Source organism: Aquarana catesbeiana, linkage group LG05 (assembly GCF_042186555.1).
Source record: "Aquarana catesbeiana isolate 2022-GZ linkage group LG05, ASM4218655v1, whole genome shotgun sequence".
NCBI lineage: Eukaryota > Metazoa > Chordata > Amphibia > Anura > Ranidae > Aquarana > Aquarana catesbeiana.
This window is the reverse complement of record NC_133328.1, coordinates 51,936,881-51,958,304: the sequence shown is the minus strand read 5'-3', so window position 1 is coordinate 51,958,304 and position 21,424 is coordinate 51,936,881. Positions and strand designations below refer to the sequence as shown.

Here is a 21,424-nt window from a genome sequence, read left to right as displayed (position 1 = left end):
TTCACACTGGGACGACTTGTCAGGCGACCTAGTCGCCTGACAAGTGGCGTCCCGTTCTCTGCAATGGAACCGTTCTAATCGGAGCGACGCAAGTTGCTCCGACTTAGAAAAAGGTTCCTGTACTACTTTGGGGGCGACTTGGGGCGACTTGCATAGACTTCTATACAGAAGTCGTTTTGCAAGTCGCCGTGGGAGTCGTGTGCAGGTCGCCTCGGTGAGGCGACCTGCAAGTCGTGCCGCCCCTGTGTGAACCGGGGCTCAGTGTAGCAATATGGTTACATTTAATGAAGGTACAACATTTAGCAACTCACATGGTTGATAATTAAAAGAGGCTGTGAGATTGGGGAAATAAACTCAAGTAGCAGGTGCATTTACAATGAGCTGCACCAGTCCAAACTGTAGTTTTAGGGTGTGGCAGCCTACTTTTAGTGAATAAAGGAAAGCTCACTTATACATCAGTTGCCCACGTAGGGGTTTCTTCCACATAACATGAATTTACGAAAATACCAAGCCACCTGGCTTACGTGTTGGCAGCAAGGCTTCTCCTCTTACCAGTCCTTTGACTGTGTCATTCAGCTCTCTCAGAACACTTGGCTCTCTAGCCTTCAGTCGCAGTGCCCTGCTGTGTGGCCCACCTCTGGCCTAAGGATTAGAGTTCTCCTGACACCCCTGATAGAAGCCGACCTGACTCCTGGGACCGAGACATGCTGTTTCGTAGCTTCTGGCTGGGCCCTGTGACTCCTCGATGAGACCTCTGTCTCGTGGCTTCTGGCTGGGGCCCCCTGACCCTGGGTGAGACCTTCCGTCTCCAAACTGGAAGCTGTCTCCAAAACGAGAGCCTTGAGCAATTCTCAGACCTGACTATATAATGACCCTGTACACCTGTGCAGTGAGCCAGGTTGCAGGCGTCTAGCAAAACATGGACCCAGGATTGAATGTTCTGATTCAGAAGTACAGAATCTGGAGAGATTCTAGTTCTGAACCTTGCATTAACCCTTAATGAGACTCCTGGGTCACCTTTTCCTATAAACTTATAGCGACAGAACCTCTCTCTGTCAAAAGGCACATCTAAGTATGCAGGAATCCAGGGTAAAGTTGTCCACATAGACCATCCTCCTCACTGCCGGCTCTCACCGATGTCAGTCTGCAATCGTGACCGGGAAGACTACCCTGCAGTACAATGATCTGAAAGCGAGGCTTGAAGTGCAGTGTGGAAGGGATGACCTCGATGGCGGTGCGGAGGACGGTCTATGTGGACAGCTTTATGCCAGCATACTGAGATGTGTCTGTTTAATCATCAACCATGTGAGTTGCTAAATGTTGTACCTTCATTAAATGTAACCATATTGCTACACTTAGAGGCTCCTCTCTTCTCTTTTATACTCAGCTGTGACATGACGCTACTTCTATATCAAGACATCGATTGTATATCAAGTTAAAATCTATTTAAAAATGCTGCTTGTCTTGCAAAACACTCTCAGACCAAGTTACTCTTAAACCAAGGTTTTACTGTATTATATAAATAGTCATTAACATACAGCCCTTGTGCCTAACCCTCAACCCTATGGAACAAATTGGGTGGCCCTGTGGGGGCCAGGATGGCCGACTCTTACATCATCCTGCACCAGCCAATGGAGAGGCCCAAAGAACAGCAGCTAGAAGGAGCTGTGAAGATGCCGATGCTAATGAGGAACACATCACTGACTTAGGACCATTAGAGAGGAGGTAAGTATAATGATTTTAGTTCCATTTTAAAGAAATATCAATTGAGGCATATTTTTAGTAGACACGAGAACAGTGATTCATTTGTAATGGGTCTGTAATAGCAGAGATCTCTAGCACTCTTATGTAACGTGTCTACAGTCTATGACTGTCTCCTGACTCTTGTCTCCAACAACTCTCACATCATGTTTGGTCATACATAGTCTCTCAAAATTTCTTGTAGCATGTCCATAGTCTCTAACCATCTCCTGTTGTATGTCTGAAGTCTCTGACAATTTACTACAGCTTTACATTATGTGCAGCCCCTTGTATCAAGTAATTTGACCACCATAAACTTATTGCAGGTCAAGTAAAATAATAATAATCACATAAAGTAAGGTGATTTTGTGTAAATTTTACCCAAAATGTGTTCTAAATAAACACAAACAATATTTTCCCTTTAAGAACTCCCTCCAACATTATAAGCATAAAAGTAATTATATAAAAGCAATTCTATGGAACTTTGCAATAAACTGTAATGTACTTCTACCCATGAACTTTTCCTCCAGCAACCTGCAGCGTTGCAGGTGTTATGCAAATATAATTATACCTTCTACCCGTGCTTCTATTAGCCGATTAATTCTGCATTCTAAAATACATTATTTTCCACTGAAGAATTGTACGAACAGCTAAATCACACATATTTAATGTGTGAAAAGACAATCCGTTCCAAGTGTTGTGATTGCTCATGCAAATGAGCTTTTCTGCCAATGTTTTATTAATGCCATTAAAGCTATTTTATCATTGCTGAATATTTTTTTTTAAAACTTACCTTTAATACTGTCGCTGTTGTTATACTGTGCTATTCTCTCTAGGGTGGGTCCGACGTTTTGGCTTGTGTGTCCCCAGGGTATTTTTCCAGTTGATGGATCCAAGGTCCAGGCACAGGAATCCACATCAAATGTGCAAGGCAGGATGGTCTCTGTGGAGCAAGCAGAGGTGTCAGTGCAGCAGCAAACAGTGATAGTAATAAGAGATTAGTAATAATAAAAAGAACCAGCTAAATCATTTATGTTTTGGTGGAGTTAGAGAATATTATGTCAAATATACAGTATATATATATATATATATATATATATATATATACATACACAGTATCTCACAAAAGTAAGTACACCCCTCACATTTTTGTAAATATTTTATTATACCTTTTCATGTGGCAACACTGAAGAAATTACACTTTGCTACAATGTAAAGTAGTGAGTGTACAGCTTGTATAACAGTGTAAATTTGCTGTCCCCTCAAAATAACTCAACACACAGCCATTAATGTCTAAACCACCGGCAACAAAATTGAGTACACCCCTCACCTAGCAAATACGATGGGACTAGAAAAAGGAAGTTCAATAGCCAGTAGCTTCCGTCTCGTAGTTGCTTCAGAGCATGCATCGTTTTTGGTCTGTTGGAACAGCATACAGGAGAGCAGTTTTCCCGATAGGAATTGGTTCCATCGAAAATATTTAGAACAGTCTCCGGAGGGAGGGGATCATGCTCTGCTTCAGTATGTCACAGTACATGTTGGCATTCATGGTTCCCTCAATGAACTGTAGCTCCCCAGTGCCGGCAGCACTCATGCAGCCCCAGACCATGACACTCCCACTAACATGCTTGACTGTAGGCATAACACACTTGTCTTTGTACTCCTCACCTAGTTGCCGCCACACATGCTTGACACCATCTGAACCAAATACGTTTATCTTGGTTTCATCAGACTACAGGACATGGTTCCAGTAATCCATGTCCTTGTCTGCTTGTCTTTAGGAAACTGTTTCTTGTGCATTATCTTTAGAAGAGGCTTCCTTCTGGGATGACAGCCATGCAGAACAATTTGATGCAGTGTGCGGCGTATGGTCTGAGCACTGACAGTCTGACCCCCCCACCTCTTCAACCTCTGCAGCAATGCTGGCAGCACTCATATGTCTATTTCCCAAAGACAACCTCTGGATATGACGCTGAGCACATGCACTCAACTTCTTTGGTCGACCATGGTGAGGCCTGTTCTGAGTGGAACCTGTCCTGTTAAACTATGGTCTTGGCCACCGTACTGCAGCTCAGTTTCAGGGTCTTGGCAATCTTCTTATAGTCTAGGCCATCTTTATGTAGAGCAACAATTCTTTTTTTTTAAATCCTCAGAGAGTTCTTTGCCATGAGGTGTCATGCTGAACTTCCAGTGACCAGTTTGAGAGAGTGAGTGTGATAACACCAAATTTAACACACCTGCTCCCCAATAACACCTGAGACCTTGTAACACTAAGGAGTCACATGACACCGGGGAGGGAAATGGCTAATTGGGCCCAATTTGGACATTTTCACTTCGGGGTGTACTCACTTTTGTTGCCAGTGGTTTAGACATTAATGGCTGTGTGTTGAGTTATTTTGAGGGGACAGCAGATTTACACTGTTATACAAGCTGTACACTCACTACTTTACATTGTAGCAAAGTGTCATTTCTTCAGTGTTGTCATATGAAAAGATAGAATAAAATATTTACAAAAATGTGAGGGGTGTATTCACTTTTGTGAGATACTGTATATACTGTATATTGGAATATAATAAAAAAATAATAATATCATAATATACTCCAACCTGCTTACAGCAGTTTTGGACTTGTTGGTCATCATTAGTGCAGTGCTTGGAAGCAAGTTTTGGTGAGGTTGACTAATTTAAGAGATTATTATATTAATAATAATATAAAAATAATTATTAATAATATCATAATATAGTCCAAACTGCATACTTCAGTTTCAGGCTTGTTGGTCACCATTAGTGCAGTACATGGAAATAATAATTCCTGCAGGGCTTGTGGAACAAGGGCAAGCTTTTGAGGTTCTTCAAGGTCCAAGCAGTACTAATAAACAAGAGTTTTAGCAGTCTGTTAAAAAAATAAATCTCTGAGGTAGAAACATACAGAGCAATGGTAATTAAACTTGGATAGTTAGATAAGGACATGAGAGGGCTATGGACTGGGAGGGGAGAAGACTCACAGAGGTAAATAGTAAAAAAAAAAACAGTTGGATAGTGATTTAGAAAACCGTGGTCCACATTTAGTCCAATATTCTTTGTGTCACGTAGAATTATCATTCTTTAAAAGTTTTCCTTTCCTGAGTAGTTTTGAAGTTCCCTTTAACAGCTCTCAGGACAAGACCTTCAAAAGGGCCAACACAGCATAATGGTAATCATTCCTGTACACCAGATAGTGGGTCCTCTGCTCACTTCCACCGCTTAAAGACATGTAATGATACACACTGCCTGGCTCCCCCTTTACATGTTACACCAATCTCCCACGTGGCATCTTCTGAAGAAGCCACGTGAGAGAGTGGTGTAACGCGTGAAGAGGGAGCCATGTGGTGTATATCATTACTTGATCTGGATGCTGTTTGTGAGACCCTGTTATATCATGTTTGTTGTTTTTAACGGAATAAATGTGAGTGCATTTCCTTAAGCTGGTATTCTCTTATGCATTTTAACCATGATACTGCACTATTGGAGATTGCTTTCTTTATCCTGAGAGTTTTGTGGAGTTATCCCAACTGGGGAAGTTCCATCATCAGAGGAGGAAGTGAGCAGTGGACCCACTATCTGGTTTACAGGATTGATTGCCATTATGCTGTGTTGGCCCTTTTGGGGGTCTTGTCCTGAGGTGAGCGAGCATTTCACCTTGTTATATAATGGAGCACATATTGAAATATGAAGATGCACTAGAGCACTTTATGTGTGGACTGTTGGGACTTTATTTATTTACCTAGAGTGTGTTTATGTATTTTTCAATTTATCAATGTTTATAGCAATCTTATAGGACAGGAATTTATTATTTGACTGATTGATTGTTCACTATTGGGCAGCGCTATCACAACTTTTTTCTTTACCAATTCCTTTATGGACTCTGGCCAACTCTGCATCTCAAGCCATTATGCCCCGTTCACAACTGGTGATTTGGGATCGAGGGCACAATTGCCACTATTCCACCAACTATTCCAAAACAGTTGTGGCAAAACGCACTGGGCGTGTTTGGGTGCCATTTATTTCTAATGGCACCTCAAACATAGTGAGGTTTTGCCACGATTGTCACACAACAGAGTTGTGTGGCAATCGTAGCAAACCATATCACATGAAGCTTGTCACCCAAAAAGAAGCAGGAGCTTCTGTTAAGCAAAAAGCTTCACACAATGTGATTTGCCACACCAAACATGGCAAAACTGCATGATGTTTGAGGTGCAATTAAGAATAAATGGCGGCCAAACACGTGTGGCGTGTTTTGCCACGATTGCAATGAGTTTTGTAAAAGCAGGCAGAATCGCAGCGATCTGATGTATGGCCACTGTACAAGTTCAATTACGTCATCAAAAAGGCTCCGCCCATTGCATTTTGTGCTAATGCACATCCTCAGGGGTCAGCTTCTGCTTATCTGTTTTGCAGCAAATCCTTTGCACTTTTTTTTTTTATTTGGATGATTTGGTGGCAGTTTTATTGATATATTTATTGTTTCATTTTATATACATATCTAAATGATTTGGTGGAAGCTATTGTCAAAAAAAATGTATTTGTATTTATTTACATTTTTTACATTGGGATGGATTGTAATTTATTGAATTCGTAGTGGTGATTACATACACAAATCCTTTTAGGGCACTGCATCTATTTTTATGTTTTTTGGATTAGGGTTTTGCATATTGACCTTGTATTGCTAGCAGCCCTCTTTTAACACTCCCTCAAAATGTTGACTTTTTCTTTGCATTTAATGAACAACTTGATGTTTACTGAATGAAAGCAGAGTGATGACAGTACAGATACAATGACAGAAAAGTATGTGTTGAAAAAAGGATAACAGACAATGAGCTATCTCAAAAACTGGGACCACAAGGTGGCATCCCAATAAGGCATAACAGTCCAGAGTGCAGAGAGAAGACAAGAGATGTCTTAAAGTCCAGCATTCCCACTTGGGGATTAACAGTAGTCCCAATCAGGGCTGGACCAAGGGGTGGGCAGGAGGGACGGCTGCCCTAGGCACTGTGGTATCATGTGAGGTGGGGGTGCCACAAGGAGATTGGGGGAGGGGATTTGTGATGGAAGGGGGAATTTGGGGGACATCAGGGGGTAATCTTGTTCTAGAAGGGGAACATTTTTTTTTGAGGGGGGGGTGTTAAGAGGTGGCTATGAGGTAATTTAGGGGGATCTGTGTTGGGAAGGAGGATGAGGGGAGATTTTGGGGAATTTGTGCTGGGGGGGATTCAAAGTGGGGGGAGAAGATGTGTACTACGAGGGAAGTTTTAGGGGTAGAGAATTTGTGCTAGGAGTGGTGAATGTTTTTTGTTGGGGGCGGGGTGGATTTGTACTAGGAGGGGGGAGAATTTATGCTTAGGGGGTAAGCATGCAGATTAGTGCTCAGCGTATTTGTGGGGGAATTCTTGCTGACACATAATGCTCATACATTATGGGGGGGGGCGCAGTTTGGCATGTTTGCCCTGGGCTCTAGATGACCTTGGACTGCTGGTCCCAATACCTAACATCCTGAAGTCTTCCAGCTTCTTCTGGCTTTCCCCTCAGATGTTAACTATATAGGCCTGGCTTTCTCAACTAAGGTTCCTCCTAGGTGGCTAGGGGTTTCATGAGCTCTGACTAACTGATCTCCCATGTGATGGTACTTGCATATCTGGGGGACCAAGTCCAACACCACTTGGACAGAGCCACAAGAGTGGCATCCTGCCCACCAATGTAAAAAAGCAATAATCTGCAGGATTCTCTAAGGCCTGCAAATTATTGCAAGGGTTCCTTTGGGATAAAAAGGTTGAGAAAGGCTGATATAGGGTAACTACAGTATATAACCTGCCTATGTACATGTTGGTACTATTGCACCCACAAGGAAAATCAGTAATCACTTTCCTTGCCAGCTGTCCACCTTCCTAACATAACTTCATCAAGGGTGCCTCTCTCCTAGCAGGGGCAAAGCTGGCGCCTAAAGTGATATTAAAGCTGGGTTTAAAAAACAGAAACAAATAAACAAACCTGTTATACTTACCAGCTCTGTGCAGTGGTTTTGCACTAAGCTGCCCCGATCCTCTGCTTTTTGCATCCCTTACTGGCTCTCCTGGCTCCTCCCCCTCGAGCAGTGCCCCCAGAGAAAACCACTTTCCCTGGGGGCAACACTGCATGCTCACTCCCTAGCCACAGCTCTATGCGTCAATAAAACACATATAGAGGTCGGCTCGGCGCCATCCCCTGCTCTCTCCTCATTGTCTCCCTGGCTGTGATTGACAGCAGTGAGAGCCAATAGGCACCTGCAGCTGTCACAGCCAATGAGGAGAGGGAGTACCGGGACAGTCAAGTCTCTTGTGTACATCGCTGGATCAAGAGGGAGCTCAGGTAAGTATTAGGGGGGCTGTGAGGGGAGCAGCGTGAAGAATGTTTTCTTACCTTCATGCATTAAAGTTTATCGGTTTTCCCGATAGTAATTTGTTTCGTCGGAAAAATATAGAACATGTTCTCTATCTAAGTCCGTCTGAATTTTCGACAGGAAAAGTCCGATGGGGCATACACACGGTCGGAATATACGATGAAAAGTTCCCATCGGACTCTTTCTGTCGGAAATTCCGCTTGTGGGTACGCGGCATAAGACTAGAACTAAATTGAAATTTGACGTCAAAATTAACACTGGTCTGTAGTGCATGTTCATACCTCAATAACATAAATAATAACATATTAGATTTTTCACTCCAGCAGTATATAATGAGTATGGAAATTGTAGAGAAATGCTTAAATAATGCATTACAATTTAACTACATCCATTCGATTTTAGATAATTAAAATTAGTTATAGGCGACTAAAATGTCATGGAGATTTAGTCGACTAAAACGACTAAAACTAAAACAATTGCACAAAACTAAAATGGGACTAAATCTAAAATGCCATTTTATTCCTAAGACTAAAACTAAATCGAAATTTGCTGCCAAAATTAATGATTGCAATGCTTTGGTTGGTGACAGGGTCTCTTTGAAGCACCTTTGAAGTATGTTACGTCCAACATAAAAAAAGACAGTTGTACAGGAAATTGATAGAAATGGAATTGGATCCAAAAGAGGGACAGTTGTACAGGAAGGAGATAGTGAGGGACTTGCATCCAAAAGAGGACAGCTGGGAGATAATGATATAGTATCCACTTCTGTTACAAGCATTGGGAATGAACACAGATCGGAGGATAGGAGTGTCATTACTTTGTAACATTGCATGTCAAATACAATAAATGTCATGAATTCAATTGAATGAAAGTTAATGCAAATAATTAGAAGCCTACTCGTACAACCAATAAAGAATATACATGGATTATATAAATACCAAGGAGGATTATACAGACTGTAATCTAATTGCCAATATGTTCTCACAAAATTTCACTACCTCGAGTGGTGCCTGGGATCGATATTGCTGTAAATATGGATTATTTATCTCAACCAATTAAAAACTCACTCAGGGTAAACCCAATGTTGCCTCTTTAATCTAATCTTCGATGTCAGGCTGGCAGCCATAGACTGGTCAGTGATACTAATTTAACTTTATCAGTTCCAGCTCTTGGGAGAACATAGAAAGCCAAGCTTCACATTATTACTGAATTAAAAAAAAAAAGGCCACAGAGCCTTAAAGTGGTATTAAACCCAAGAATAAAATGTATTATCCTGTATCCTGCATATCCTGTATTACCCCTGTCACCCAGCCAGTGTCATTAGTACAGTATTATCACTGATCACTGTATTAGAGCCACTAGCGAGGTCAGATAGTGTCTGTTAGAGACAGGCCCCTTTCACACTGGGAGGAGCGTCAGCAGTAAAGCGCCGCTATTTAAAGCGGCGCTTTACCGTCTGTATTTGGCCGCTATTGGGGCGGTTTTACACCGAGAAAGGGTTAAAAACCACCGCAAAGTGCCTCTGCAGAGGCGCTTTGGCGGCGGTATAGCCGCGCTGTCCGATTGATTTCAATGGGAAGGAGCGGTGAAGGAGCAGTGTATACACCGCTCCTTCACCGCTCCGAAGATGCTGCTAGCAGGACTGTTTTTTCCTGTCCTGCTAAGCGCACCTCGGGGCTTTCACACCAGAGAGACAGCAGCGGCTGTTTCAGGGTCAGTTTGCAGGCGCTATTATTAGCGCAATAGCGCCTGCAAACCGCCCCAGTGTGAAAGCGGCCTTAGCGTCCCTCCCAGCCAGTGTCAGTTAGCACCAGTCCCTAATTGCCCATCACACTATCATGGTCACACTATGTCTAGTTGCTGATCACTGCCATTACTAGTATAGTGTCTGCCCAGGTCTGTATCCTGGTCACGGTCAGAACTATAGAACACAGTCATCCACAATAATATAGTGTCCCCAAAAAGGCAGTGTTAGCAGGATCAGCCCTGATCACTGCCAGCACTTGCGATCATAGCTCCCAACTGTTCCTGATTTCGAGGGACTGTCCCTGATTTGGAACAATGTCCCTCTGTCCCTCATTCCTCCTCATTTGTCCCTCATTTGGTCTTTTTATCTATGAAAAAGTGTTTCCCAGCGCTAAACCTTTCATCTGATTTCTAAATGGCTGCATTTGTAAATTCCAAAAGCCAATATAAAGGAATAGTGGTGGTAAAAAAAAGCACTTGTTGGTTTAACCAATCTTGTTTTTTTTTGTACAATTCTCCTTTAAGGGGGTGTGGCAGGGGGTGTGTCCTTTGCCTGCATACTTTTGCTGATAGGTGAAATTTGACCTTATTGGATATGTATTACAACAGAAAGTACAAAATATCGGGGGGGTGGGATTCCAAATTTTCGGTCTTTTTTTAAGTTGTAATAAAAAATAAAAAACCCAGTGGTGATCAAATACCACCAAAAGAAAGCACAAAAAATTGTATACATTTAATTTGCATACAGCATTGCATGACTGATGAATTGCCAGTTAAAAGTAGCACAGTGCTGAATAGCAAAAAATGGTCTTGTCCTTAAAGCGGACCTTCAGTCATTTTTTCAACTTTCCATCTATTAAATCTTCTGCCCTTGTTGTTTTATCTTTGGATAATAAAACATTTTTTTCAGCCAGTAAATATCTTATACAGCCCACTTCCTGTTTCTTGTCTGGTCATTACCCTAGGCTTATGACGTCATGCACAGCTCTCTCTCTCGTGAGAGTTTGCCAGGAAGGGAGGGGGATGAGTGATAAGAGGGCCAATGGGAGCTGCAGAGCTGGATGTGTGCCTCTGTGTGTCTGTGTAAATCCAGGAAGTGAACAGGCAGCAGCTTCAGCTGCCCACAGTTAAAATGGATGCAGCCGGACTTTCTCTATTTGGCAAGTACAGAATCACAGTATATATAAAATAATATGCAAAGTGGTTGAAGGGAAGCTTCAGAATAGCAAAGATGTTTTTATTACAAATTATGTGAGCAGACTGCAGTTCCTTTTCAAGAAGAAACTCTAGCAATTTTTTTTTATATAGTTATCAAAACAGAATAATAGGAAGCACCCACCATTAGCAGGTATGCATCCTTCACTGAATGAAACGTCATCTATGGCAATGTACTCAGAGAAGACTTCGCTGAAAATAGTTCCTTTGATGGTAACCTGCAGAAATGAAAGTGTGTTATGTTATTAATACATTATCATTATTATTATTAGATTGTGATTATTATTATTATTATGCAGCACTTACAGGCTGGGCCATAATTACACATCAGGGTGCCCTAGACGCACTTAAAGCAAAACTAAACTCTCTCAATCTATTAAACTATTTTTTATCCCTATGCGGCTAGCATTAGTAAATAGGTAGGATGGTATAATATATTTACTTGTTTTAAACTTTTTTTTACATTTCCTTAGTTGCTTCCTGGTTTCTGGCCTAGGCCAAAATTTATTTTATTTATTTATTTATTTATTTATTTCAGGTACTTATATAGCGCCGTCAATTTACGCAGCGCTTTACATATATATTATACATTCACATCAGTCCCTACCCTCAAGGAGCTTACAATCTAAGGTCCCTAACTCACATTCATACATATACTAGGGCCAATTTAGACAGGATCCAATTAACCTACCAGCATGTCTTTGGAAAATGATGTCATACATCCCAGGAGTCTTCATGGGCATTTTTTTTTCTTTCACCTAGAGGAAGAGGGACTTTCTCAGCTAAGCACGCCCTCCTGTCTGCATGCCTGAGCCACGGCTAGATGGATTCCAGGAAGTAAACGCTACATGAATCATCTGCCCTTACTCAACATGGCTGCAGTTAGAGATGCTAGGGGGTGTTTTTCAAAGTGATTTCTCAACAAAATAAAGCATGGAGATATGGGTGGATGGGGAGATTGGTTTGAATATTAAAAATGGATTAAATAGTGTTTTCAGTTTGTGGTGTTCAGATACAGTTAAAGCTGTAGTAAAGCCCGCTTTGTGATTTTTACCTACAGGTAAGCCTATGATAAGGCTTACCTGTAGGTAAAATGAATAGCTCCTAAACATGCACCATTTAGGAGATAACAACCCTGGATCCAGCCGGAAACCTCACCGGCACATGCGCTCTGAAAGTCCAGCATACCTTGCCGGATCTTCAGAGCTCTATGTTGAACCGAGGGTTCCCACGCACGTGTGCGGGAGTGACGTCATCGAGGCTCTGGGCAATCACACAGCCGAATCGTGAAAACCCGGAAGAAAAGCCGGGGGGAGATGTCAGCCCTCTCAGCTCATATACAGTTAAAGAGGTTGTAAACCTCTCTGTGAACATTGTACCTATAGGTTAGACTATAATAAGGCTTACCTATAGGTACTGTAAATATCTCCTAAACATGCGCCGTTTAGGAGATATTTACTGCGTTTTGCGCCAATGATGTAATTGATGCATGCGCTGTGAAGAAACAGCCTCCCCGTGCCGTTTCTTCACGAGCGAATGCCGTGATTGGCAGCTCCCACGTGCATGCGCCCGAGTGACATCATGCGGCTCCGGCCAGTCACAGAGCCGGAGTCCGCGGCAGCGGAAGGAAGAGGCGCGAACATGGATGTGGCCTGCAGCGGGGACGGTGCATGGCTTTGTTTGCAGGTAAGTGTCATATAATGTGCTAGTATGCGATGCATACTAGCACATTATGCTTTTAGTTTGCAGGGGCAAAGGACGGAAGTAAAACTCATCAGGGTTTACTTCCTCTTTAACTTCCGCTTTATTCACGCCAGCTCTCACATCTGCACACCCCCTATATTATATAGCAGAGCATTGTTTACATCTCTGCTATGAGCCTGTTTATTCAGCAATAACTGTTGTCATTACTTGAAGTGGAACTAAAAGCAGAAGTTTACAACCTCTCCTCACCACTGCCACATTTGGCACTTTTTTGGGGGAGAAGGGAGTGCCTGGTTTTGACAGGTACCCACTCTCACTTCCAGTAAGATCACAGCGGCAATCTGAGTTGACGTTCGCCCCTTCCTTTCCCCCGCAACCTTATGGTTCACATCACAGGTCCCAGAAGACTGCGGGACCAATCACAAAGCACAGCAAGGTTTGCGCATGCGCGTAGGAAACCAGCTGTGAAGCCAGAAGACTTCACTGCCGGTTTCCCTTAGTTAAAGTGGATGTAAACCTGAATCATGAAATTTGAGCTGGGCACATATATCTGTAGTGTTTACTTATCTCTCTCCAACGTACTAAGTCCTGTAGCTTTCTCCTGCTCTTCTGTTATCAAGTTCTCTGTCACATATGATAAAAGCAGCCAGAGTTTTGTGTTGGGGAGGATGCTATAAATAGATTAGCAGAGGCCTGAACAATTCAATAAACAGATCTAAAAGTCTCTACCTATGAGGAGAGGGGGTGTGTGCCTTTCCTCCAATCAGCTGCCTTGGCTGTATGCCCAGGCTTCACTTCAGTGTTAACCCGGAAGAGAAAATCTCTTTCTAAACAGTATATAAAGCTGAAGACAGCAGCTATACATGTAAAACTTATGTAGGGAGATTTGTTTCATCCCTGTGTATCATCTGGGGCTGTTCACTTCACTGGGTATAGGAGACGGTTTACATCCACTTTAAGATGCCGGTGCTTGGACCCAAAGTCGATTGAAGAATTGGCTTCGGTGAGGACATTGCTGGATCCCTGGTCAAGCAAGTGTCCTTATAATAAAAGTCAGCAGCTGCAGTATTAAACTTTTTTTTTTAAGAAAACAAAGAATTACATATATAAGATTTTTAGAATAAACAAGACTTTCTTTTGGTGAAAGTTTTAAGACTATAAATGTGTCATTTGGACAAAAAATGTAACACCAAGACATCTTTCACACTGGGGTGCTTTTCAGGCGTCTTAGTGCTAAAAATAGCACCTGTAAAGCGCTTGAAAACACGCCAGTGTGAAAGCCCGAGTGCTTTCTCTCTGGGGCAGTGCGCTTGCAGGACGGGAAAAAAAAGTCCTGCAAGCAGCATCTTTGGGGCGGTGGGGGAGCAGTGTACACACTGCTCCTCCTCCGCCTCTGCCCATTGAAATAAATGGGCAGCGCTGCCGAAGCGCCTGAAAAGCGATTCTGCAGCGCTGCAACACGGGGGCTTTTAACCCTTTATTTGGCCGGTAGCGGGGGTTAAATGTGCCCCACTAGCAGCCGAAAAGCGGCGCTATAACAGTGGTAAAGCGCCGCTAAAATTAGCAGCGCTTTACCGCTAACGCCCGCACCACCCCGGTGTGAAAGGGGTCTAAAAGAAAGCACTTTATTCTACTTTGATCAATGTTAGTTTAAAAAAAAAATGTTCTTACTGTAGGTTAGAAAAAATGGCCTGTTTAAAATGACAGAAATATCATGATTCAGTCCGGGTTCACATATGTGCGGCTGCGGTTTTTCAGCCCGGGGTCCGGTGTGTTTCTGTTCACCTGTTCAGGTGCGATTCAGATCCGAATATTTGCCTGAATTCGCACCTGAACCAGACCCAAAAACGCCCAGGACCCTTTTGGAAACTGCACCACGGCTGCCCCGGACCTGTGTGAATCAGCTCCATTGAGAGCCCGTCACACTCACATATCATGCAAATTGGATGCGGTAAAAGCCGCATCCTACTTGCATATATGTGAACCCGGAGATGAGCTGCTGGTCTGAACCCAGGATTGGTCCAAATTATGTTTGTTCCTTGGTTTAGCAAACAACTAAATTGATGTTCGGACGGGTCAAGCCTCTGTCGGTAGCAGGAAGTGTACTGCACCAGCTTTTAATTTTTCTGTGTTGTTTTGTACTGCATCAGATTATTATTGTAATTAAAAAAAGTCGCGCTAAAAAAGATTATTTGAGAATAGCAACAATCTAGTGCCTAAAGTGATAAAAGGTAAATATGAATAAAAAATATAATTGAAACAATACCCAATGTATATAAACTCCACGATGAGATGGAATAAATGATATAGAATAAATGATATACAAAAAGGACTATTTTCTATGTGAAAAATAAATAGTGAAATAAATTAACATAGTTGAATGTGAACGACAAAAATTAATTTCCAGAACACTATTACCACGTGCAACAATATAAAGAAATATTGTGAAGATACTGAGCATATACCCTGTGAAAAGCAAAAAATAAAGCAATAAAAATTATAACCAAACTAAAAAAGTCCATAAAAAATCCAAGTCCAGAAAAACAGTAATTATTGAAGTTCTTGCATATTGTGGAAAACAGGCAAGTAGATATCCCCCAGTGCTAGGAGAAGTGCAGAGACAGACTTGCTGAAGTGACACAGGTGCATGGGCAAACCTCCACCGTTTAAAACAACTGCCTCTTACCAAATAGAGTTGGTCTCTAGATTATAGGAGACCTATGGAACGGATGGCTGCAACCCCAGCCAGGGATCTAGAACAGCAGACACTTGTTGTCATCCGGGACCCGGAACTCGCTCCGTCACACACAGCGAATAGAATAAAATGGCTCCCCATAAAAGAAATAAAAGCTCCACATAGCATAAAAACCACGACTTTATTTAATAAAGAGTAAGATTGCACTTACACAATGGTTGTAAAAAACAAGCATCAAAAACGCCGGCCGGCTGATAGACTCCCCGTGTCTTCCGGGTGTACAGAACGCGGTGTCGTCGGGACGTAGCTCCTCCTCCCAGGGAGGGAGGAGGAGCTACGTCCCGACGACACCGCGTTCTGTACACCCGGAAGACACGGGGAGTCTATCAGCCGGCCGCCGTTTTTGATGCTTGTTTTTTACAACCATTGTGTAAGTGCAATCTTACTCTTTATTAAATAAAGTCGTGGTTTTTATGCTATGTGGAGCTTTTATTTCTTTTATGGGGAGCCATTTTATTCTATTCGCTGTGTGTGACGGAGCGAGTTCCGGGTCCCGGATGACAACAAGTTTCTGCTGTTCTAGATCCCTGGCTGGGGTTGCAGCCATCCGTTCCATAGGTCTCCTATAATCTAGAGACCAACTCTATTTGGTAAGAGGCAGTTGTTTTAAACGGTGGAGGTTTGCCCATGCACCTGTGTCACTTCAGCAAGTCTGTCTCTGCACTTCTCCTAGCACTGGGGGATATCTACTTGCCTGTTTTCCACAATATGCAAGAACTTCAATAATTACTGTTTTTCTGGACTTGGATTTTTTATGGACTTTTTTAGTTTGGTTATAATTTTTATTGCTTTATTTTTTGCTTTTCACAGGGTATATGCTCAGTATCTTCACAATATTTCTTTATATTGTTGCACGTGGTAATAGTGTTCTGGAAATTAATTTTTGTCGTTCACATTCAACTATGTTAATTTATTTCACTATTTATTTTTCACATAGAAAATAGTCCTTTTTGTATATCATTTATTCTATATCATTTATTCCATCTCATCGTGGAGTTTATATACATTGGGTATTGTTTCAATTATATTTTTTATTCATATTTACCTTTTATCACTTTAGGCACTAGATTGTTGCTATGCTCAAATAATCTTTTTTAGCGCGACTTTTTTTAATTACATTAGATTCACGGTTTACTACCTTTAGTCGCAGCTTTTCTTATTGTGTTAGCGCAGTATTTTTTTAACCTATCAGATTATTATTGTTTGGTACTTTGCTGGCATCTAGTGGAGGTTTTGGGCCACTGCACCTTGTCTACGGTGTGATTTCGGTTTCTCCCTCTGTCCTCTCCTCCTGTTTAGTGCTAGTTAGTTCAGTCCTAGCTATAGCCTCCTCATTTCTTCCATGATCCCTCAGTCAGTGTTAGATATTCACAGAGACAGGGCTTAGAAAAGTCATTGTCTTTATACATTCACTGTACTGCAATTATCTGTAGTAAAATTGCGTTGGATTAAACTTCTGCGTCTTATTGAAGTGTTACGCTGCCTGTGGATGGTGTTAAGTCAGCAGGTGACCATACTGTCCATGCAGACTGGGTGTAAAGAGATATAGCAATGCTTAAAGTTGCATTTGAACCAGAACCAGAAGAGATACATTAAGCAACGGTATTACTACTACTGTTGCAATTGATGGCTTCCCCTCAGGCTTTACAAACAGAAGTAATCGGCAGAGCTGTCATTTGCTGGCAATTTAAAAAGCATTTTTCTTTTCTTTGTAAATATCAGTTTTGCTGCAGTAGGTTGTGTATATACAGATGTGACACTTCACAGGCAGGTTGAGGGCATCCCCCAGGCACATTATTTAAATGAATTCTGAATTTTTAATGCTGCCCTTTAAGTAGTATTAAAATCACTGCTCCTGGCCAAACATTTGTTTTAAAATCCCTGTCCAAGGAAATGGAAATTACTATTTGTGACATTTACCTCCCATTGATGGTAATGGGGTTCATATTCAGCACCTGAGCTTTGGTCGTGTTCTGCAAAACTTCCTCAGACCAAATCCAGGTAATATTTGGCTCATCTTTAATTATGATTCTGGTACAAAGCACTGCAAAGTTATTGACAAATGAAATAGCGGCGGCCGAGAATCAATCAATAGTCCCTTGCGTTGCGGCCTGTCCTGCGATATGGGAAGATGTGGTGGTGGGTTAGCTGGTGCGGTGGACTTGAAGTTGATGGGCACAGTGACACTGATTGATGGGCACAGTGACACTAATTGATGGGCACAGTGACTGTATTTTGATGGGCACAGTGAGGCTGCTTTCTGATGGGCACAGTGAGGCTGCTTTCTGATGGGCACAGTGAGGCTGCTTTCTGATGGGCACAGAGAGGCTGCTTTCTGATGGGCATAGTGATGCTGATTGATGGGCACAGTGATGCTGAATGATGGGCACAGTGAGGCTGCATTTTGATGGACACAGTGATGCTGATTGATGGGCTGCATTTGACGGGCACAGTAACAGTGAGGCTGCAATTGATGGACACGGTAAGGCTGCATTTGACAGGAACAGTGAGGCTGCAATTGATGGGCACAGTGTGACTACAATTGATGGGCACAGTGAGGTTACAATTGATGGGCACAGTGGCTACAACTGATGGGCAAAGTGAGGCTGCAATTGTTGGGCACAGTGAGCCTACAATTTATAGGCACAGTGAGGCTACAATTGATGAGTACGGTGAGGCTGCAATTGATGGGCACAGTGAGGCTGCAACTGATGGGCACCGTGAGGCTGCAACTGATGGGCACAGTGGCTACAACTGATGGGCACAGTGGCTACAATTGATGGTCAAAGTGAGGCTGCAATTGTTGGGCACAGTGAGCCTACAATTTATAGGCACAGTGAGGCTACAATTGATGAGTACGGTGAGGCTGCAATTGATGGGCACAGTGAGGTTGCAATTGATGGGCACTGTGAGGCTGCAACTGATGGGCACAGTGGCTGCAATTGATGGGAACAGTGGCAAACCACTGATGGGCACAGTGGCAAACCACTGATGGGCACAGTGAGGCTACAATTGATGGGCACAGTGAGGCTACAATTGATGGGCACAGTGGTTGCAACTGGTGAGCACAGTGAGGCTACAATTGATGGGCACAGTGAGGCTACAATTGATGGGAAGAGTGGCTGCAATTGATGGGCACGGTGGCTACAATTGATGGGCACAGTGAGGCTACAATTGATGGGCACAGTGAGGCTACAATTGATGGGCACAGTGAGGCTACAATTGATGGGCACAGTGGCTACAATTGATGGGCACAGTAAGGCTACAATTGATGGGCACAGTGAGGCTACAATTGATGGGCATAGTGAAGCTACAATTGATGGGCACAATGGCTACAATTGATGGGCACAGTGGCTGCAATTGATGGGCACAGTGAGGCTACAATTGATGGGTACATTGATGCTGCATTTGATGTTTTTTTTCAGTATTTTTCAGAATTTTTCAGTTTGTTTGCCACCACTGATTGCACTCAAATTAGGAAAATTCCTCAGAGCTTAGTAAATGTGGTAAAGTGCTGCTGATTTCCATCATCTAATCATGTGTAATTTAAAATGTTTTTTATTTTCCTTGCACCTGATTGGGTATTTTTTACAAAGTAAGGCCCCTTTCACACATGTGGACCATATGTCTGTATTTCATCCATCCGTTTTCGGATGAAATACGGACATACGTGCATCCCTATGGGATAGCAGGTGTCAGCGGATCCGCTAACACCCGATATCATCCGGCCCCGCTATTGTCCGATTCTGCAGACAGAAGAAAATCCTATTTTTCTATCCGTCTGCAGAGCGGATGGGATGAACACGGACAGACGGTCCGTGTTCATCTGATCCCCCATAGGGGAGAGCGGAGATCTGTCATCCGCCAGCTCAGCGGGGATCAACGGAGCCATCCCCGCTGAGCAAGCGGATGTTCACAGGTCGGATCAACACAGATCCGCACGTGTGAAAAGGGCCTAAAGCTTTGAATGCAACTGTAAGTGCACAGACTATTTGCCTTTAGTAAATCCACCCTTTGTATCTCTTTATTTGGTGTCTGAACAGTATTAATAAATGCTGTGTAGGAGCCTATTTTTATATAGCAACTTCTGCAACTCCTATATTTACACCAGACTCCTGCCTGCCATTTTGACAGCCGGGAATTGACGGAATATGTGGGAGGGAGAGCAGCAGAGGGGCAGAAATGGAAGTGATACCCCACCATCCCTGTGTACTTCTATGAGGCTTGTGTGTGTATTAAGCATGTTCAGAATTTCAGAATCCTCAACTGGGTAAATAATCATGCCCGGTAGTATAAGCTCCACCGCCTTGTAATAAATTATATTAGAATTTGCAACAGGAGGTTTCATGGTGTCTGCTTTATATGTAGAGATATGTTTCACATGAACAGAGAACCAAACAAGAGAAAGGGGAGATGTTTCTTATGTTTTCTGACTTTCAGCATTTCCCTGTACCCCCTTTCCCGCTACAGTTTTCTTGCTGCATTTAGCCAGATAAGAAAGAGGGACATAAAATAGGGAAAACCACATTATAATAGGAATGTTTGAGGTTTGGTGTTGCTCCCCTTTAAGCCCCCACTTCAAGCTCCCATAAACAGTGCCCGCTATGTGCAGGGCACCATCTAGTGGTGAAGGAAAGAAGCATTGGCTAATACTGTTAGAGGAGAAGTCAGAAGAGCAGAGTTTTGTTGATTTTTCTATGATTTGGGCCAAAGGAGGGGGAGAAAACACACATAAATACTTGATTTTTTTCAAGTTCTCTGTACCTCGATTACAACCATTTACATCAGAAAAGCAGTGTTTTGTGAATTTGCAGTGGGATTATGAAAATGTACCTAAATAGCCAATGAAGTTGCCATTGCACATTTCCTATTCTGGAAATGTTAGTTGTTGGCTGTCTTGCTGACCCTCTTGTTTTGGGTGTCTGACTTTAATTAGCATTTTTTGATCAAACTTATTCCAGGTTAGTAACTGGGAACGTTTTGAAGCCAGGGGATCAGTATTACAGCCAGGTAACCAGTATTTTCAGATGTGCAATGTCAGCTTTATTTATATTTGGAAATGTTTGCTTTAGATTGACATTTTAGATAGAAATGGTATCTGCTGGAGTACCTCTTTATTGAAAGATCTAAAAGACTAATGCCCCGTACACACGGTCGGACATTGATCGGACATTCCAACAACAAAATCCTAGGGTTTTTTTCCGACGGATGTTGGCTCAAACTTGTCTTGCATACACACGGTCACACAAAGTTGTCAGAAAATCCGATCATTCTGAACGCGGTGACGTAAAACACGTACGTCAGGACTATAAACGGGGCAGTAGCCAATAGCTTTCATCTCTTTATTTATTCTGAGCATGCGTGGCACTTTGTGCGTCGGATTTGTGTACACACGATCGGATATTCCGACAACAGATTTTGTTGTCGGAAAATTTTATAGCCTGCTCTCAAACTTTGTGTGTCGGAAAATCCGATGGAAAATGTGTGATGGAGCCTACACACGGTCGGAATTTCCGACAACAAGGCCCTATCACACATTTTCCATCGGAAGATCCGACCGTGTGTACGGGGCATTACTTTGAACTCTCCCCCAAATTGACTCCCTTCGCTCCTTGTGGGCCCTGTCACAGGTATTTTTTTTCTATTTTTTTTTTACTTACCTTTTTTTCGGATGTCTTCATGGCAGTCACACAACGTCGCAGTATTCGATTTGCCTTGTCTCCAGGCTGGGCGGCCCTCTCTGATACCAAACTGGGAATGAATGGTGCTGTGTTTTATTCAACCTGGAACCCAGAGGACATCTTGTGGCAAAGTAAATGTTCTGCAGATGACAGCTCCAGGTTGAATGTAAAT

General features: G+C 42.6%; 1 protein-coding gene across 1 annotated transcript in view; it reads right to left on the bottom strand.

The window, feature by feature from the left end:
• MALRD1 (MAM and LDL receptor class A domain containing 1) overlaps positions 1-21,424 on the bottom strand; it is a 737,846-nt gene that overhangs the window by 641,128 nt on the left and 75,294 nt on the right. Inside the window, exons 5-6 of the mRNA XM_073629748.1 lie at positions 11,237-11,330; positions 2,534-2,683 (exon numbers count right to left, since the gene is read on the bottom strand). Of these exons, the coding sequence (XP_073485849.1) occupies positions 2,534-2,683; positions 11,237-11,330 (244 nt within the window). The remainder of the gene's footprint in view (positions 1-2,533; positions 2,684-11,236; positions 11,331-21,424) is intronic.